Consider the following 20,965-nt stretch of genomic DNA (forward strand, 5'->3'; position numbering starts at 1 on the left):
AAATGAATTAATGGACAAACAAAATGTGCTACAGAAACATTCCATGGAATATCATTCAGTCTTGCAAGGAAAATTCTGACAATGCTACAACCTGGATCAACATGAAGGCAGCATTCTTAGTGAAACTGGTCACAGACGAACAAAAACTGTATGATTCCACTGATATGAGGTAGCTAGAATAGCCAATTTTTGGAGGTAGGAACTATAATGGTGATCATCCAGGGCTGGAGGGGGAGAAAACAGGAGTCAGTGTTTAATGGACAGTTTCAAGGGGTTATTTTTTGGGTTTCTGGTTTTTACTTATTAATTACTTATTGATTTGCATGGATTTGTTTGTTGGTATATGTGCAGTGCTAGGGATGGAACTCGGGGCCTCTCACCTGCAAAGCAAGCATCTACCACTGAGCTACAAACAGACCCAGAGTTTCAGTTAGTGATGGTTTCATAATAATGAGAATTTACTTAAGACTACAGACCTGTACTTAAAAATAGCTAAGATGATATTTTTTATGTGATGTGCATTTCACAATTAAAAATTTTTAAATAATTTTTTTTAAAAAATAAGCACTCACAAGTACTAGCCAGTGGAAATATATCAGGCCTCCTGCACTTGAGAAAATGGCTTTGGGAAAACTTTATTCTGAATCTACCCTGTTGCACTGTGGGTAGGCGCTGGGGCAGGGGAAGGCAAAGCTGCTGTAAGACATGGAGGCACTCTCACAAGTCTGAATGCCATCTCACCTCTTTGGAAGGTGTTTCTGCGAAGATCCTGGCACAGAGGGCCCCTCTGGTCTCCTGAGTTTTGAATTGCGCTGCCTCTTAAAGTCCTTACCAGCGAGTGGTCCTCCACGTAGCTGACCACCAGGACCCCCTGGAAAGGACTTGGCCTGGGGCTTCTGCTTCTGTGTCTGGGAGTGGAGTCGTGGGGATCTTTATTTTTACAGAGTTGTGCAGGAGAGCCTGAGGCGGGAGCCCCCAGTCCACAGCACCTACATTCTGCTTCACGGGGCTGCTTGTTCCATCTTCTCATCTGGCTTTGAGAGGCTGCCCAGTGTTTGCAGCCAGGCAGAAGGAAGCTCCTTTGAATAAGTTAGTGAATGGGGAAAAGGTGATCGTGTTCATCAACATCACTTATCCCAATCTTCCCTATGGATTTTGCACGCACGATTTAGACCAAATGATAAATAGCGATAAGCAGCGTTTGGTGGGCACCTGACACCTGCCAGGTACTACGCAGGTGCTCTCCCACTTAATTCTCAAAGTAACTCTCTAGGTAAGAAAGGTACTGTCATTGTCTCCGTTTTACAGATGAGGAAGTTGAGGCACAGAAAAATCGAGTGACTTCCTCAAACAGAAAGCTATCTTTTTTCGCGTGGCAGTTATATCATGAGCATGCTCATAACCTTAAAAACATGTCATCGTCTTCTTTTTAATGGATGTTTTAGCCTAATCTGCATGACGTCTGCCCCTTGTTCATTAATTGCTCTCTGCAGGACAAGTTTTATTGCAACTGTTTGCCATTATAAATAGTGCTGTGAAGGGCATCTCTGTGAGAGGGTGTGTTCTTTATTTCTGAAAGACTGTCCCTAAGAAAGCTATGGGGCAGTGACCTGCGGGTGAATGATACTGACCAGGCGGGCAGGCCCCTCTCCCAGGGAGGCCTGGTATGTCCAGCACACTCCCCCATGGGGCACCTAACATTGACTGCAGAACAAGTGCTCTTCCAAACACTGAATTTGATCCCACCTGGTCCTCACAAGACCCCTAAAAGTATAGATGAAATGCCCAGAGCAGAGGTACAGGAGTATACCCAGGCTCCCCCAGCCAGCAAGCACCACAGCCAGGACTGTCCTAACCACCAGACCAGCTCACCCTGCCCCAGGACTCCCTCACCCACCAGCCTAAGAACAGACTAAGGAGAGGAGGAAGAAGGAGCTCTCCCCATTACTAGGACCACACAAGTATCTCCCAGCCAAAGCACATGAGAAACAGCTGTCTCACTTCCCCGGCAGGAAACCTGAAGCACTCAGAGTAAGGGGGAGTGGCTGCCCTCCAGGCATTTACCTTGGGCTGAGGTAAGTGGAAAGAAGGTGCAGGTGACCCACCATGTGACAGTACATGCCTGTAATTAACTGTGCTGCCCCACAAAAACATGAAAGTCCTAGTCCCTGTAGCCATGAGTGTGACCTTTTATTGAAAATAGGGTCTTTGTATAAGATAAGATGCAAATTAAGATGAGGTCACATGGACTTGCGCCTGCCTATAATCAGGAGGCTGAGGCAAGAGGATCACAAGTGTAAGGCCATCTGGGCAACTTAACAAGACCCTGTCTTAGAATTTTAAAAAAGGGCTGGGATGTAGCTCAGTAGTAAGGCACCTGTAGGTTCAACCTCAGTAACATCCCCCCAAAATAGATGGGGTAATAAAGTGCAGGGCAGTCCCTTAATCTAGCACGATTCATGGCCTTATGGGAAAGTAGAGGAGAGAGCACCATGTGACAACGGACTGAGACTGGGGTGATGTGGTTGTCAGCCAAGAACACGCTGATTGCTGGTAAATGCCATAGGCTAGGAAATGGCGAGGGGGGGTGTCCTCTGCTGTTTCAGAGACACCAGAGCCCTGCTGACACGCTGATTGCAAACTTCATGCCTTCAGGAGAATGAGAGAGTGAACTCTGCTGTTCTGAACCACCAAGTGTGTGGCACTTGTGACAGTAGCCCTGGGGAACTCACAATATTGTCCAGGCCTTTGGTGCCATCACAGAGGGAGCTGTTTTGCACACCTTGGATCCCAGCAGCTGATGCAGTCTCTGGCACACAGTAGGTCTCGGAAAGTGTCTGCTGTGTGAGCAAGTTCAGAAAAATCAAGTATAAACTAATTAAGAGGACGGGCTGCGGGTGCAGCTCAGCGGAAGAGCCCTCTGCTTAGCAGGCATGGGGCCCTCCCTGGGTTCCCTCACCAGCACCACAGAAGCAAAACAAAACAAAAACCAGCAAGAAACGTGTCTTTTGGATCTAAGACACTTGAGCAAGTGAGGTGCTCCACAGACATCTGTAGAGTGAGTGTAGTTTTCTAAAAATGAATGGGCTGGGTGCTGGGGCACATGCCTATAATCCCAGAAGCTCAGAAGGCTGAGGCAGGAGGACTGCAAGTTCAAAGCCAGCCTCAGCAACTTAACAAGGCCCTGGGCAACTCAGGAAGACTCTGTCTCAAAATAAAACATAAAAGGGTCTGGGGATGTGTCTCAGTGGGTAAGCACCCTGGGATCAGTCCCTGGTACCAAAATAAATAAATAAAGTAAGTAAATGAACTAAGATAAAATAAAATAAAAATGAGTGGATGGTAAGTTTGAGGAGGCTTTGCAGCAAGACTCCTTCATGCCCAGGTTACACTCAAGACCTGGCACATAGTAGCTGCTTGACACTTCCGGAAGGAGGGAAGGGAAGAAGGGAAGAGGGAGACAAGGCCAGAGTCAGTTTCCCCACTCTTGGTTTAGGAGGAGTTCCTTCCTGAACATATCCAACTGAGGACTGGCCAAAGCTGGGCCACGTCCAGTTGAATTTGACACAGCTTCAATTACACTGAAAGGCTCTCGCTGTGGAACTTGAACGCTGTTTTTCTAAAATGCATTATCTTTTTCTTTTACATCCAGAAACCCCAACGCTTCCTTACCCTTCCAACTATGCTAGAAATGCAGAGTTGAGAGGTCAGCCTTCTGTGTTCAGCTCCAGGGACACGTTTCCTGTCCATGTGCCGCATGCATTCCTGACCCCTGCCCTGCAGCCAAACAGGGACATCAGCTGGGCTCAGGGAAATTCAATTTGGGCTGACAGCCGGCAGCACAGTAATGACAGGGCGTCTGCCTTGACATTTGGAAAGGCAAGGGGAGGTGGGGCAGGCACAGAGGAGCTTCCCATGGGCTTGGCTTGGGAGGGTCTACAGGGATTTGTGCATATGAAGAGAAACTCCAAGAATAAGGCCAACATTTCCACCGTGGGCTAGGAATTCAACTCTGCTTCCATTCTTTACAGCCTTGCCTTTTCTGGGTTTGAGGGTGAAAAAAAAGAAATAGCTCTATTCCCTTACTCCCCCGGACTTTGGTTATCCCAGGGCAAGCGACAGTATGGTGAGGGGTTGTGATGCCACTGTTCATTCAGTCGCAGGTCATCTTCAGCAAGAGGGCCTGCACTCCTGCTAACCAACGTGGGAAGTCTCCAGTGCTGTGGTTCCCTTTCTCTTCCACTGAGGAATGGCCAAAGCCCCACCCTGGCCTGCTCCATGGAATGCCAGGTAGGTTCACACCTGCGATAGTGACAGACAAGTAAAGGAGAGCTGACCCTTCTCAGTGCCGGCAAGGGGGCACAGAAAACTGTCGTGATGTAACCCTCATTGGTCAGCTTGCCCACTATTGGGGAACTTTTCCCCCATCAAAGGAGCCAGAGGGGAGGGGCATCTCTGTGACTTTTGCAGACCTGGGACTGCAGGGCTGGGTTAGTGTACGTGCCCCTCTGTGGCTCCACTGTGTCCCCCATGGAACTAACCTGGTGGCTGTCAACCTGTTTGGTATTCACCTCTTTTACTGTAGACAGAAAGCCCCTCAAAGGGCTACTTGCATACACACCTGTATCCCACGTGACCTGGCCCAGTTCCTGGCACCTAAGTAATATGCAATTGATTAATGTATGTTAGATGAATGAACGAATCAGGCAATCGATAGAAATGACAGCACAGATTCAGAATTGGGCAGGTGAAGGCTTCACCCGTGCTTCACCGATTACCAGCCGCACAGCCGGTTGTCATGAAGTACGAGATAAATACACTAAATTGTCCACATCTCAAGTACAACATTCAAGGAATGTTGACACCCAAGAAACCAGCACCCAGGTCAGAAATGGAATATCAGCAGAACCCAGACCCTCACCTCGTGTCCCTTCCAGTCACTGTGTCTCTACTCATGCAAGGGTCCTCTCCTGATGCTGATCTTCAAATTGGGGGGTGGGGTAGCAGCCGCAGCACTAACTGCCGCAGCTGGAGTAACAGAAGCAGCGGTAACAGGGGAAGTGGTAACAATAGTAACGGGAACAGCAGGAGTAGGGGAGCAGGTCACAGAAGCAGGGGTAAGCTGTCCCTATGTGGCATTTACTATAGGCCAGGCACGGTTCCTGAGTGCTTTTGCTAAATTCATCTAGTGTTCAGAAGAACTTACAGAGTTGTACACCACAGGATTTTTAATAGTGAAAACGCAGAGGCACCCAGAAGTCAAGGAACTTCTCCGAGGTGACCTGACTGTGGAGCCACGGATCCAGGACTCAGGACTCCAGCAGTCTGGCCCTAGAGGTTGTCCTCTCAGTAGCAAACTTTCAGTAACTATTAGCAAGGCCATAGAAAGATCTGTCCTCTATTATCTGTTTTCATCTTCTATGATAAAAACACTCAATTCAGTAAGCACACAGTCTTGCAGAATAAACATTATATTTCCCAAGCCTTCTTTTCATCTGAGCAAAGCCACAGGACTAAATTCTGGCCAACAGAATATAAGAAGAAACAGCAGGTGTGATATCCAGGAAGCATCCTTAAAGGAGGAGGACTACCTTTCTTCTTGTTCTTTCCTTTTGCTGGCAGATACGATGTCTGGAGCAAAAGCAGCTAGAATGGGACCATGAGGTTGTCTTGGAAATAGAGAACCACGGGGCAGAGAAACAAGAGAGAAAACGCCTGGGTGTCTCACAGATTTCTATAGCAGCTCTACACCATTTATGTCTGAACTTTTAGACAAGAGACAATGTATACTTTCTATATTTTTAAAGACAATTTTCATTTATATTTTACATTATTCACAGCAAAACCTAATTCCAGTAATGCCCTGAATTCTTGCAATTACAGCATAATTAATGTCACCTAAAACTCCAACATGCAAAATTAATGCCATTTGGTGTTCAGCTTTTGACTTAACAAATCACAAAATGGACAAAACATGATTTTGCTTAATCCTGGAATAGACCAACTATGAAAATAAGGAGGAAAAGCCTCTTTTTTTTCCTGGAAAGCCAGAGCAGGTCCTTGTCACCTTATGACTGTGTCACCTCATGGCTATGTCACCTCAAAAGCCTCAGTGTTGACACCCTACCTCCAGCCTCTTACCTCTCCCACCCATTCAGGATACTCTTGCTTGTCTAATCATTCTTAAAAACTATTTTTATCTTAAAAACTGAACTAATTACAGTGCTCTATGTGCCTGTTTTATGTGAGATTCTTTACTATGTACTTTTTTCTCTAACCTGCACACACAAAAAAATCTAAGATACAATTATTACCTCCTTTTTATAGATAAGGAAACAGAAGACACTGAGCCGGCTCTTTCCTCATTCCATGATGACTTCTTGGAAACACTAGCCACAAACAAGCCAAGCCCTTGTCACATCACCCTGACCATTTTGGGAGGCTGAGTTTACAGTGTTCTCTGCCCACAGCTCTTCCTGTCCAGCCTACTGTCTTACTACCTCTGACACAGACTCCATCCACTGAGGTCAGAGTCCTCCCTCTCCGAGGCCTGCGCCTACACCAGGCCTCAGTGTTCCTAGTTGCAAAGTGGAGACAAGTGGGCAGATAGAAAGGCAGGGGACCTGGGATCAGGGACAATCCACTCAGAAAGGCAGGGGACCTGGGATCAGGGACAATCCACTCTAAGTCCCACGGAGCCGGTTCTTTATCTGGGAAATGAATGTAGCAGTTCTAATGTGGCAGGAATCCTGCAAATGAATGAAACAATGTTTCCCAGGAAGGGATGGCACTGAGAGCTTGGCGAGACTGTTGCCCTTCCTGACCCTTTCTGCCCCACCCCACCTTTCCTTCCAAATAAGAAGGCAACACTTACATGACAGAAAACACTGAGAAGCCCACAGCCCTACCCACCAGGGATCTCCTGTCAGGTCCCAGTGTTTCAGTTCTGCATTTCAACCCCCAAAAGGACTCCCTCTGCGTGTCCCAGGCTGGGTTTCCCGGGTGGGACGGGCTGGAGAGCACTCACCGATTCCATAGTGAATCTCTCGACGAAAAACTGGAGAGCCTGGAGGCTGAAGATCTCATGTCTCACCCGTCACATCAGAAATCACCTGGAGGGGGGCAGGAAGAAAAGGTAACAAGGGTCATCCAGCGGCCTGTGCAGAAGACACTGTCTCAGGCCCGCCCTTGATTTCACTTGGAGCCAGCGCCTTTGCTAGTAACGTCCTTGCACATGGGGTGGCTGTCCGGGCGCAGGAGGGAGAACTTTGGGGCTGGTAGCTCCATGGCTGTCTCTGTGCAAGGAAGTGCTCAGGGATCCTTCTTGGATTCTATTTCTAGCTCTACATTGGAGAGCAATTTACAAGTCATTAACTTCTCTAGACCTAGGCTCCTAACATGAAATTAAAGTGTGCTGGCATATGCCACAGACAGACACCTGCAGCGGTGTGCCCACGGGAAGGCAGACGGGCTCCCCCCACGGCAAAGAGAACCAGCCCCAGGAAGGAAGTAGATTCGGGATAATGTATGTGGCTCAAGACAGCCCCTCTGAACCCGGGAGAGGACTGTAATTAATGCAGGCACACTAAAGCTTAATTAATTGCTGAGCGCAGAGTGCAGGAAGTCTGGGATAAAAGCTGTTACATAAGCAAACAGCTTCAGTAGTTGAGGAATGAAGGGGAAAGAGAGGTGGCAATGAGAAATCAGGAGCCCAGGGACCTGCTTGGGTCCAAGATCCTGTGCTCAGAATAGCATCTCCATTTGAGGCCAGAAGCTCTTGGTCCACCTTCTCCCGCATCCCTGTATCTGATCCAAGTCACCTCTCTGCTTTGCTTCCTAAAGATCTCTCAAGCTCACTCTCTCCATCTCCACCCACAGCCCTGGACCAAGCCACCGTTATTCTTACCTGGGCCGCTGCAACTGCCTCCCACCTGATCTCCCTCAGCCATTGCTCCCCCTCAACCAGGTCTCCCATGAAAAGTTTCTACTAACACAAAAACAGAGAAGAGCACCACAAAATCCCACCACCCGGCCCCAATCACCATCAGCCATCACGACAGCACCTTGACCTTCAGCAGCCCCTAGTCAATCCTACCCTGACCACACCTCTCAGCCTTTCCCCTGGCCCATTGTAATTCTGAAGGAAATTCTGGACATCATTTCAGACATCAATTTCACAGTGTGCATCTCCAAGATAAGGTCTTCCATAAAAAGCCAACTGCAATACCATTACCACACTCAAAAAAAAAAAAAAAGATGATTAGATGATTCCTTGATATCATCAATTTTTCACACAATATTCACATTCCTACTAGTTTCATAAATGTCAAAAAATGGCATTTGTTTTTCAAAACCCATATCCAATTAAGACCCACATCTTACAACTGACTGATATGCAGAATGAAATGTTTAAAACATAAATCCAATGGTGTCACTTCCCGTCTCTCCTCCCCACGCTGAACATTCTCCAATGGCTTCTCGGTGCTTTAGGATAAAAATGTAAATCATTTCACGTGCTTGGACTTATGTGCCCCTCTCTGTTCTCATTTTGACCACCAGGTTCAGGCTGCAGCCACAGGACATTTTTTTTTTTTTTTTTTTTTTTAAGATCCTGGAACATGCTGCAGGTCTTCCTGTGTCACAGGTCCCTTGCCCACGCTGTTCCCTCTGCCTTGAGGGCTTCCTCTCCCACCCTCTTTGCCTCTTCATCTAGCTAACACCTGCACTTTCTTAAATGTGATGTCCTCAGAGAAACTGTCTCTGCACTTCCAGATCAGATTATGGCATTTTCCTCAGATTTTAATGTTACAGATGCTCCTTGACTTCAATGGGATTATTTCCCAATAAATGCAATTAAGATAAAATATCCTAAGTCAAATGCATTTTGAATACACCTAATGTTGAACATCACGGGTTAGCCTGCCTAGTTTACACAAATTCAGAACACTCACATTAACCCACATTGGGCAAAATCACCTAACCCAAACTCTATTTTATAAAAACATGTTAGATATCTCATGTAATTTATTTAATAAAAACAGAACAGTTGTATGGGTCCATTTTTTCAACATTATAAAGTCATGGTAAGTCAGGGACTATCTATGTATTCTTTAACATGAAGACTGATTAATATTTATTGATCTGGCTTGATGATCAACTATTTGAGTACAAAGACTATTTGTTTTGTTTGCTCACACAATACCTGGCAAAAGGACATTAATAAACATTTGTTGGATATATAATCAACACTCTTCCCTCAACCCTAGATGTTCATGGTAATTGACTGAATCTTCTTGAACCTGAACCATTTAATTAGGTGGAGGATGGACAAGCTTATCCTAAATTCCATATGGAAACGTGTTGGATTCAGGATAGCCAAACCATCTTGGAAAAGAGGAACAACATTGGAGGATGTCCATTTCCTGACTTCACAACTGGTGACAAAGCCACAGTGCGGTACAGCCCAGTGTGTAAGTAGAGGGTGGTACCGCTTTTACAGAATCCTCCTAGAACAAAGATCTCGGATCCTCACTGTACTAAGCACACATCGCTGACAGGTAAGAGCTGTCACTTGCATGGACGGTCAACGCCTCTCCCAGCCCACCTCTCAGCTTGCTTCACCCCAGTGGACCTCTGAGACAGTGTGGCAGGCCAGATTCCTCCAGCCAGATATGTCCCAACACAAACCTGAGTTACACATTCCTGTCCTTTGTTATGTGATGTCTAGTTTTCCCACTGGGACGGGTGTCCTTTACTTCCCTACCCCACTTCATCCTGAACTGGACCTATGACTCGCCTTGGCCAATGGAATGTACATGGAAGAGACAATGGTGTGTGGGTCCCCAAGTCTGCCCACGTCTCCCTTGCACCTATCACTTGCTACCTTTTAGTTTGGACCTCAGATTGGAGATGTGGAGCACCTCCGAACCAGCAAGAGGCAGCCATGCTAACCCACAACGACCCCACAGATCTGTGACCATGAAATAAATATCTGCAGTCAAGCAAGCCACTGCGATGCTGAGGCTTTCAGTACTGACCGATACTCACAGGAATATTATTTATGAACACCAATGAGTAGGAACAGAGGTCAGAAGAAGAGAGAGCCGTGTACCAGCCAGCACAGCTACGCCGGCAAGCGACACAGTGAGTCTTGCAGAATGTCCACCCACTTGGTGCCAAGCTGACCCTCACAAAAGTCCTGCAAGACAGATAATGGGCCAGCTTTATAGAGAAGAAACCAAAGCTCAGAAATATGAAATAAAATGGCCAAGACAGTGTGTGGCAGAACTGACATTCTGACGCAGGTCATCTGACTCATAAACTCCAAACCAGGCTTCCTCTCCAAAAAAGGTCCTACAGGTGCTACTGTGAGAATCCCTGGTCCACAGGGCCACCTCCACCTTTGTCCCACTCCTTTAATGGTTTGTTTGGGGTGTGTGTGTGTGTGTGTGTGTGTGTGTGTATGTGTGTGTATGTGTGTGTGCATGTGAGAGATAGGCTGCTGGGCATGGCAGTGTTGGTATCCAGAATAGATGCTTAATAAATACTATCACTGGGCCCAGTGTCAATACCTCACCTTCACAGGTGACCCTCTTTGGCTTCCAGGCCCCTCATTTGTGAAATGAGGCCACACAAACCCAGCCTACATTGCAACACTGCTGTGACCCTCCAGAGAGATTCGGTGTGAAAGAGCTGTGTGAGATGTGACTCCAAAGCCATTCACACCCTGCTGCCTGATTCAGCCCACGTCAGCCAGGTGGGCGTCCACCCTGTGCCAAGATCTTTCCCACAGGCCTCCACGGTGAGCACCTGGGTGAAGACTGAGCTTTTTTTCTAAACTGGGATTCTTTCTTTCCTGTTGTGAAAGTAATCCAAGAACATCAGAAAAACTGTTATTGAAAAAAAAAAAAAAGAAAATCATTCATGATCATAACACCTGAAGATAAATACTGCTTTCGGGTTTGAAGCCTTTTCATTTCTAAGACTGGTTTTTGTAACTGTGAGACCAATAACACATCTTGATCAACATGAGCCTCTTAGAACCAGGAGATTACTAGTAAGTGAAAAAAGAATTCCACTTTGCCCTCATGCCTTCATTCAACCAACTCTTAAGTTGCACCTGCCACGTGCCTGGGGCTGTTTGCTGTCTGAAGACAGAGCCAAGAACAACAGAAAGTTCACAAGCTCAAAAAAGTTAACATTCATTTATTCCTTTTTTAAATAAATAAATAAACATGGGGCACCAACTAGATAATGGTGATGACGGTAACAGTGAAGACGGTACTTCCTTTGCTACCCTGAATTCTCACGGCAGGACTTCACAAAGGTCGCGACTTTCCGGTGAGCTATGGATATCCTTCAGTGCTCTCACCTTAAAACTGGGATTATTAAGGTACCTACCTCAGTACAGTCACTGTGAGAATTAACAAGATAATGTGGCAGAAGCCTGAGCACAAAGCTTGGTTCCCAGGCACTGATGGATATGTGGTGACAAGCAGCAGTGGAGATACCACTGCCTCATTTAATCCTCACAACCATGCTACAAGGTGAAGCTCAGAGACAAACACAGGGTACCACTTGGGCTCCCTCACACCTGGCACCTTCTGAAAGACAGAGGAGAACACACCTAAATGGGAAAGGAAGTGGGACACTGACCCACCAATTTCCATCCCTCACCAGCCAATCACAGCCAGGGGACGGTCTCAGAGATGCAGGAAGCTCAGTGAACAGGCGCTGGCAATGCTCGGAGGCATGGGCAGGGCACTGTTGGCATTGGGAATAGGTGCTCAATAAATACTATCAAAGAGGTGAGTGACAGGCTCCTCACCATGACCAATTCTCATTGCCTGCTGCCCCGGGATAGGAGGTTTAAAGCAACTACCTTTTGGAATGAACTAGAATCAGTTGCCTGAGGGCTTCACTTTTGTTACCACCCATGTTTCTGCTTTCCCTCTGTGATTCTATTCTGTGACCTACAGGGCATCCATCAGGACAGCCATTACTGGTGCCAGGCAGGAATAGGGGCATAAATATTTTGGCACATAAACCCTCCTTTCCTGCCAATCCTCACTAGGTGTTGAGTTTTATCCACCAAGGCTCATGGATGTTGGGAACTGTATCCTCTTATAGAGGATGCCATGAACCTGTGAGTCATCTGTCTGCAGCCGGTTACAGCTTAGACAACCTTTTCCTCCAGAGAATGTCAAACACTTTTCCTATTTACCAGTGTGGTTCTTTCCTGTTCTGTGGATGCTGTGCTTAGAAAAGCAGAGGCCTGAAGAAAACACCCCAAACACTTACGCATTTTCCTTTTACTCTATCCTGCCCACCTAACTCTGATCCACTGAAATTCCACCCCTTCCAAGAAACTTTCTCCAATTTTCCTAGCCTAACAATCTATCTATTTCCAAACTCCTGTGGGACTAATACAAAAGTACCCCTTATTGAGTCCTGTGATGGTTAATTTTATGGGTCAGCCTGACTGGGCTAAGGGGTGCCCATGCAGCCTCTAATATGTTGTTTCTGGGGTTTTCTTGGAAGGTGTTTCTGGAAGATTGATTAAAGAAGATTGCCTCTACAATGTGAGTGGGTATCATCCAGTCTGTCTCAGGGCCTGAATAGGACAGAGGAAGGGTGAATCTGCTCTGCTTGAGCTGGGACATCCATCTTCTCCTGCCTTTAGACACTGGTGCTCCTGGTTCTTGGCCCTTCAGAGGCTGACTGGGAATGATGCCATTGGTTCCCCCGGTTCTTAGGCCTTCAGACTCAGAATGAACCACCTCACTAGCTGGTCTAGCTCTCCAGCTTGCAGATGACAAATCATGGGACTTCTCAGTCTCTCTCATCGTTTTTAATTATTATAGGAATGAGTCAATTCCTAACTTGAAAAAAAAAAAACTTCTACTCTCCTTCCACCTTTCTCTTCATATATAAATGAAGAATATATCCTATATATTATAGAACTGATACACATGCACACACACACACACACACACACACACTTACACACACAACCAGAAATGTGTGTGTTCTATTTCTTTGTATAACCACCCCTCCTAGCCATAATCATGTTCTTTTTCAATCCTCATAACCCAGAACTATGATTGTCTGATTGTTACAGTCAAGGAAACTGAGGCTCAGACAATTATGTAATATTTCTGAAGTTACATAGCTGGTTGGTGGTGATAGACTCAATATGCAGACTTGGGGCAGCTTGATTTCAAAGCTGAGACCTTTACCTGCTATGCTCAGCAAAGCAGTATGGATTCTGATTGATGCACCCCATTTGGTATTGTTCTCTGATTATTCTGGATAGGTGAGCCAAACCTCCTCTCCTGTGGCCACGCTTGCATGGTAAATACTGGGGCTATCTATGTTGGTCACTGTGATTTTGTACCAGTTACTTGGTCTTTAATTTTCCTTGTCTACTAGCAAGCAATAAACCCTGCTTCCTGACCCATGCAGCCTGTTAGGCATTGTGACCTTTGGCCAGGTGACTGTGGATGTTGGCTATTTCTCCTAATCCCTCTGCCCCACCACCATGCTAGTGTTCGGGATGGGCCACAGGGGCTGAGTCTAGTGCCCAGGATTGCCCAGAATACTAGTGAACAGAGGGATACTGAGAAGACCCTACAGTTGCCCACCCCAAGAAAGGCAAGAAGGGCTGAGGCACTGTCCCTAACAGTGCTGGAGCTGCTGGTCCTTAGCCTGGCCTGGCCCCACATCCTTACTGGCTGTTTAAAATGGTCACACTCAGAGACAATTTGGGTCTCCCTTCTCCAAAGAGATCCTTGCAAAGGACCCATGCTGCAAAGACCAGAACTAATGTCTTGTTGGATTATAAACTGATGATGACGGTGACTACTTTTCTTTGTTCCTACTCCTGGAGGCACCGGGCCAGACAGTGAGGCTGAGCAATGATCTCAGGTCACTGCCACAGAGAGCTCTCAGTCTAGTGTGCACAGAGGCCAGGCACAGAGACACAGCAGGATGAACTGCTTTGAGTGGTATAACCTGGGTATGAACATACCACAGGACCTACTCACGAACACTTCTTAAGTGCCTATTGCATGCTATTTTTCATTCACTAAAGCTTTCCACAATGAGAATCATCCATCCCAAGGCAGCCCCATCCATCCATTTATTTATTGGAAAAAGTGTTTATTAAATGAAATGTCAAGGATGTAATGGTTAACAAAGAGACAGTCTTTGCTTAAGGAATCAGACTAAAACCAAATAAACTCACAGGTGATGAGAATTAGGCAAAGTCCAGGTGCCATAGGAGCCTGCATACCACAGGTGCTTAGTGAACCCTCAGCATTTTGAATTTCACATTTTGAGAATTTGAAGAAGTAAGTGAATACAAAAGAAAAAGTGTCAGGGACTTGAAGAGAGAGAATCCTAGAATAAGTGAGAGCCACAGGCTGAGCAGCAGGTGAGGCTCACCCACTAGCCCCACGATCCGCTCCTTACACCAGCAGGGGCAGGCTCCTCTCAGCCTATGTCACCATAGGGTCCCCAGGAAAAGCTGTGAGCATGCAAAGTGAAATCCAGGGGTGCCCCAGCTTTGCTGGGCTGCCCCATGTTAATAGCCTGTCCTTTCAAACCATCATGTGTTCTGTTCACCAGCAGTGTGCACGCTGGGCCACCAGTGTGGCTGCTCCCTGTGTTCACCGTGTGGGAGGGGGGAATGGCAGGCAGCGCCAGCAGGACAGCATGTGGGCAGAGACATTGCCATGCCCGCTCTCTTCTGCGACTGCTGGGTGGTCTCCAGTGAGGACCACTTGTCTGAAACTGTGTCCTCCTCTGGACAATGTTGCTGGCAGCAGACTGAGATGGTGCCCATGCATATTGCCTGGAGATGCACAGGTCATTAAAGGCCAGCATGTCCGCTCTCAGCTACACCTGCCAGTCTCTGCTCTCAGAGACCAAGAGGTAGGCAGGATTGAAGGGCACTAATGGTCCCAGGTGCAGCCCTCACAGGGTGGTTGGTAACCACACTGAGAGGCCCCAAGAGGAAGGCAGCCTGCTCTCTGCTGGCCAGGGCACCCTTCACTGGCTGCCTTCTCTTCTCTGCCTCGCTTCCTCACACCTCTACCTCTTTCCTCAGATCACCTCCCAAATAGTCTACCAGGGCTCTTGACTTTCCTCAGGGCTGGCTTTGGGGGAACCCACCCCATGATGGGGATGATGATACTTTTGATGCAGACCTGCTGGGAAGGGAAAAGGAGGTTGTGTACGTGTGAGAAGCACAGGGCACACGTGGGATGAGCAACAGCTAGTATGGTGACAACCCAAACTAGCAAGGACACCTGCAGCAGGACTCACCAGCCTGTTGGCAAGGCCAGCAGCATGGCCATGTTCCACGGAGCTGGCCACTCTGTTGGTGTCCACTGAGCACCGCCCCAGTCACTGTCAAAGAGGTTACAATGACCAAGGCCTGGGAGCTACCTTCTAGGAGGAACACTTTGGCGTCTGGCCTCCACTTGTCCAAGGACTAGAGCACTGGGATGGAGGACACAGGAGGATTGAGTCCCCCTGGAGGCTGCCTCATTGCTGAGTGCTTCCTGGTCCACACAGGCCCCCACGGGTGCAGCCATTACTCCACACAACCGAGGACACAACAGCCCTAACAGAGTAAGCAACAAGTTTTTTAAAATAACCAAGCTATCATAGTTATTATGCATATCAGACTCTACATGAGCAATAACTTCTGTAATCTCCTGACAATCCTGGAGACAGCAAAGATTATCATTCCATTTCACAGAGAAGGGGATGGGCAAAGACAAGGATGAGCACCTTGCTAGTGTTCTTATAGCTAATACATGGAAACGAGGTCTAATCACAAAGCCCCTTCTTCCTTTAAGATTCCACCAGCCTTTCCAAGTAGGGGTACCCTCAGTAGAGAGGTCTCCGCCATATGTGATTCCTCCAGTGTTAGAACTAAAAAAAGACCTTGGGCAAGCTAATCAGACCAGCCTCGCTCATTCTGACCTCCCAGGAGTGGGTCCAATCAGCAGCCACCACCCAGCAAGGTAACTTGACTACACTCTTTGTGATTGCCTCATTTCCTCTGTTATGTGATGGTCGTTTTTCCACATTTTAACACGTCTAAAACAGAACGTGTCTCCCTATCAATGGAATTCAGCTTCTGTTTTCTCTCCTGACCCTGTTACGATCTCCATAATGTATCTTGTACTCAAAGGCATCTCAGAGTCCAAAGAAGTAAAGTGTGTCTAAGCAACATTCAAATGTCATCTGGTGGAAGCCCAATGCAGTCTTCAGAGGTCTATAAATTTGAGAGATTAGGAGCCTACATCCTCTCTTCAGGTCTCCTAAAGAATCCTTCAAAGCACACCTGGCCCTGCATGAGGTTTCACCCACACAGTCTCTGATTTATCTGTGACTCAGAAATCCCAGGCTTGGAATCCCTAAATATTTGCATTTCTAATAAGAAAGGAAGTGAATTCCTCATTTGTTAGTCCAGAGATAACAACATCTAATAAGTAGTCATTATACTGTAAAATGTGAAACAGATAGGACAATAGCTTCTGTTTTCCAGGTTCATTCGTTCACACATGCATTCATTCCTAAGGCAATTCCACAGATGCTTAGGAAGTGCCAAGGTGAGTTGGGCACCTTCCTCTGGTGCAAGAGACACAGGTAAATCAATAATTGGTGGTATCTGCAAAGACAGAGGCTGCTACAAAGTAGAGAATAATGCAGAGGACTGGGCAGGGTGGCTTCACTGGGGAGGGGACAGTAGCATCTGGTTTTGAAGATGAACGGGAGAAGACCAGATAGAAAGGGCAGGAAGACGAAGCCCTCAGTGGACAGGCAGTGAGATCTCACATGGGGCAAATGTCTGCTATATCCAAGGCCCAGTGAGGATACTTCCAGAACCATAAGAAGATAAATGTGTGTTATTTCAAGAGACTACGTTAGTGCTTCTGTCAAAGAGCATGTTACCACCCATGCCAATGTGCAGATTTGCATTGGGGTGGTGGTGGGGGGTCCTGAACTTGAAGGGTGCAGTGGAGCAGAAGGAAAAGGACAGGGCTTTGGCATCTGAGGACTGGGGTTTAAGTCCCAACTCCTCCCCTCCCCCAACCAGGCTTGGGCAGGCCACCTAACCTCCTGGAACCTCAGTTTCCTCATCTATAAAACTGGCATAATCAAAATAGCCTCAGAGACCTGCTATGAGCTAGACCTTGTGATTTCTATTTGGAAACATAGAAACTCGGGCTTCTCTTGGCATTTCCTTGGGCCTCTAAGTCTCAAAATGTTGCAACCTTTGCCTCCCTGGAACAAGCCAAAGTACATCATCTTATTTAACAATGAAGTTTCCTTTCTCCTATGATAATAAATCAGAATGTTCCATTTCAAGGGTGGAAAAGTGTTGTTTCACTTCTGTAGCTTTTAGAAGGTCTGGTGCATACCAGGTGCTCAACAAATACCTTGGTGCCAGAATATATTATCTGAATCAGATAAAAATAAACCAGAGGATCAACAGGAAGACTTCTAAATGATTTAGCAAAAATGGGGAACTGGGGATGCCATTTACACTATGGGGAAATATTCATGAGACCTAAAACTGGCCCTGTCACTCTACCTCCCAGAGTGGGACAGGAAGCCCCGTGACCCGGGACACCATTGCTGGGCAGTTCCAATGCCCAAACTTCTTTCTGAAAATCCATCTCTGTTTCTTAGAAACGTTACCGCCTGTCAACGTGGAAGGATCAGCCAATCTCTACAAGACTTCTTTTAGAGTTCCCCTAGAACCCAGATGCTTTCCTTTTAATCACGTTTTAAATATCTCTTTGCTGTTTTTCTCCAAGTACAGTGGGAAGCAACACCTGGGCAGGATGCTGAGCCTGCGAGCCGCTGACGCACTGCAGTTTCGAGGTCACTCCCTGTTCTACTCAGCGTCACCACCAGCACAGGAGCGGCTGCCAGTGGGTGCCCACCAGAATGGAAGGCCCTTGGAAATCACTCAGGCAGGCACGACAGAGTCATAAGCAAAGCCACATAACATTCAACCCTTCTTCTCTGGGGAAGGTTTTCGGGGAACAAGAAGCACTACGGCTGGCACAGTGCCTAGCCCAGTAAACCTGTGGTAAATAAATGAATGAATGAGTGAGTGAGTGAGTGATTGAGTCAAGGCCTAGACAAACAGCCTCGTGCCAAGGCTGCCCAGCCACCTACATTTCCCACTAGAGTTCCCATCACCAGGTGTCAAAAGATCAACACCATAAAATCAGTGCCAGGGGTCCCAACAAGACTTTGGCTTGACAATTATCTCCAGTGGGGGTTACCCTTACGGCCCGCCACCTTCTAGAGCCTTCTGGAACCAAAGTTCTTAGAAGTCAACCAAGTCTCCCCACCTTCTCCAACCTCTTCCTCCCACATGTCAAAGAACCCTGAAGACCCTAGTCTGAGGTAGATGTGTCATTGTCCCAAGGGGCAGATTTGGCCGTGGCTGCCTGCCTTGGTTCCCTGGGGCCTCGGGTGCCACAGCAGCGAAACAAGAGTCATAAAACCCACATCCCACAATTGCAAGGAGGTTTCCTGAGGACACGAAGAGCATCAGGGATTCCTTTTCTGGTATTAAGGCAGCCTGAGCTGATGGGCCTCTTCCCTGTCTGTAATCACACACAAAATCTTTAGTGACCACTGTCAGTACACAGTCAAAATGGGGGAAGCTAAGAGAGAGGGACCCCCCCGGCCGGAACAAAGGCCACAGCTCCCAGTACACGCATGCATGTGCAGTTGTGCATACACACGTGCACACACCCACACACTCAGGCTTGCAGAAGTGCAACAGAAGGCGTGCAGCCGTGGCCCACAGAAAGGAGGCTGGCTGGCTTCCAGATGCCCCTCCAGGGACCCTGACAAAGGACATCATGTGCTGGGCTGGGACATTCCAGCGTCAGCCTGTTTCCTCTGTGGAAGCAGTTTCCTTGGCTCGTTCTGACATGGGAGGTGGGGGTGGGAAGAGCAGTCCCCTCTTCCACACGAAGACTGCTGTGGAAAGCAGTTGGCTGCCCGGGACTAGCTGGAGTTTGCAACAGCCACACCAAGGCTTCTCAGGATCAGAAAACCAACCAGATGAAAAGAAGGCGGAATGGGGTGGTGGTGGGATGGGCTGCAGGCAGGGAAGGACCGAATTCCAGGCTTCGCTAGATTTGGAGGCTCACAGGATGTGGTCGGGGGAGGAGTGATTCTCCACCTGTGGGCTCTTGGGAGGGCCAGAAAGGAGAGAGGGCCAGGGAGGCGGTTTCAGGCAGGCTTGCCCTAGCGGGGCCACGGCCTTCAGGATGACATCCTGACACTGGGCAGCCACTTCCTTGGAGGGAGAGCCTGGCTCAGCTGGTGGTTCTAGTTAAAGCCTCAGGACTGGCTGTGTGTCCATCCTGGAACCTCTCAGAGCACTCAGGCAACAGGAGGAAGGGGGAGAGGGAGAGGGAGGGAGGAAAGAAGGAAGAAAAAAGAAAGGAAAGGAAAGGGGTAAGGGAGGGGAGGAAGCAAAGAACTCTATGACAATAATGTTTAATTAGGGAATAAAGGAGCATGAACCTCAACTTTAAACATAAGCAAGATAACAAGAACAGATTGAGTCTGGTTGTGTTGAAATTCTGGTTGTGTTGGGATTCCCCTCATCTCATAGGTGAGACACCATGAAGTACAAGTTCCTGCACTCCCCAGCTGTGTGCCTGGCAGTGCACAAGACCATCCCATCATCTCCACTGATTCATTTAGAAGGATAATGTGACCCAACTTAGGGCAATGATGCGTAAGGCTGGAGGTTTCTGGGAAAGTTCCTTCTTGATGGGGTAGAAGTTTCAGAAATGATGGTTTCTCTCTTTCTCTGGATGTTGTGATAAAGACGCAGAGCTCCAACGGTTGTAGCCAATCTCACTATCCAGAGAGACCACCAAACCAGGACAGACCCAAAGAATCCCAAGCAAACAGAGCCAGGGCTCCGAGAACAGAAGCTAAGTCTGAATCCTACTGTGCCCATCCCACTCCACTTGTCCCCCATTCTTCACCCCACTCTGTACCCCAATTGACCTGAGGGACCAAGGTGAGAGTTCCCCAATCCTCTGGCTTTAGCAGGGAACCCACAGGAGATGGGAGGGAGGATAAGCATCCACTCTTCTGCCCCAGAGCCTCTCTGGAGGTTAGTGCAAACTTGTCCCCAACCCAGGTCCCAGCTCTAGCCAAGCCCCTCCACCAAGTCCTTGCTGTCTGCAGGTTCTAAGAACCATTCCCTCCCTGACCCTCAAAACTGGCATGACACAGGAGCCCCAGCGGTGTCACTCCAGGTGATGCTCCAGCCCTGGAGCTTCCCTACACCTGCCCACACCTTCACAAAGATCCCTGTGGAGCCAACAAGCACATGGGGAGCTGCTCAGAGGCATGAGTCGCTAGGGAAATGCCAGAGTGAGACACTGTTTTACACCCACGAGGTCAGCCACCATCAAGAAAATGGCAAACAACAAGTCTCAGCGAGGATGTGGAAAATCTGGAAGCCTCGCATATCGCTGATGGGAACGTAAAATGGTTCAGCTACTTTAGAAAAGTTTGGCAGTTCATCAGAAAGTAAATATAGTGACCAGATGACCCAACAATTCTACCCCCAGGTATATGCCCCAAAGAATAGAAAACACGTATTCAAATAAATACTTGTAAATGAAAGCTCACAGCAGATCATAGGCAGAGAGAACCCAAATGTCCACCAACTGGAGAATGGATCAACATAGGCTCTACGCACACAGTGGAATTTTTCAGCTATAAAAGGAATGAAGCTCTGATACCTGCTATACCACGGATGAACACCCATGTTAAGCACTGTGCTTAAACATGCTAAGTGAAAGCCAGACCCCAAATCTTACATATGTATGAAACACCCAGAATAGGTCAATCCATAGGGCAGAAAGCAGAATGGTGGTTAGCAGGGGCTGGG

At 47.6% G+C, this 20,965-nt stretch overlaps 1 protein-coding gene across 1 annotated transcript in view; it reads right to left on the reverse strand.

Moving 5' to 3' along the window:
* The window catches only part of ASAP1 (ArfGAP with SH3 domain, ankyrin repeat and PH domain 1), a 331,734-nt gene that overhangs the window by 293,086 nt on the left and 17,683 nt on the right, over positions 1–20,965 (reverse strand). Inside the window, exon 2 of the mRNA XM_081266600.1 lies at positions 7,028–7,112. Coding sequence (XP_081122726.1) covers positions 7,028–7,086 — 59 coding nt within the window. The 5' untranslated portion in view covers positions 7,087–7,112. The remainder of the gene's footprint in view (positions 1–7,027; positions 7,113–20,965) is intronic.

Source organism: Spermophilus citellus (genome assembly GCF_964194105.1).
Source record: "Spermophilus citellus genome assembly, chromosome: 14".
Classification (NCBI taxonomy): domain Eukaryota; kingdom Metazoa; phylum Chordata; class Mammalia; order Rodentia; family Sciuridae; genus Spermophilus; species Spermophilus citellus.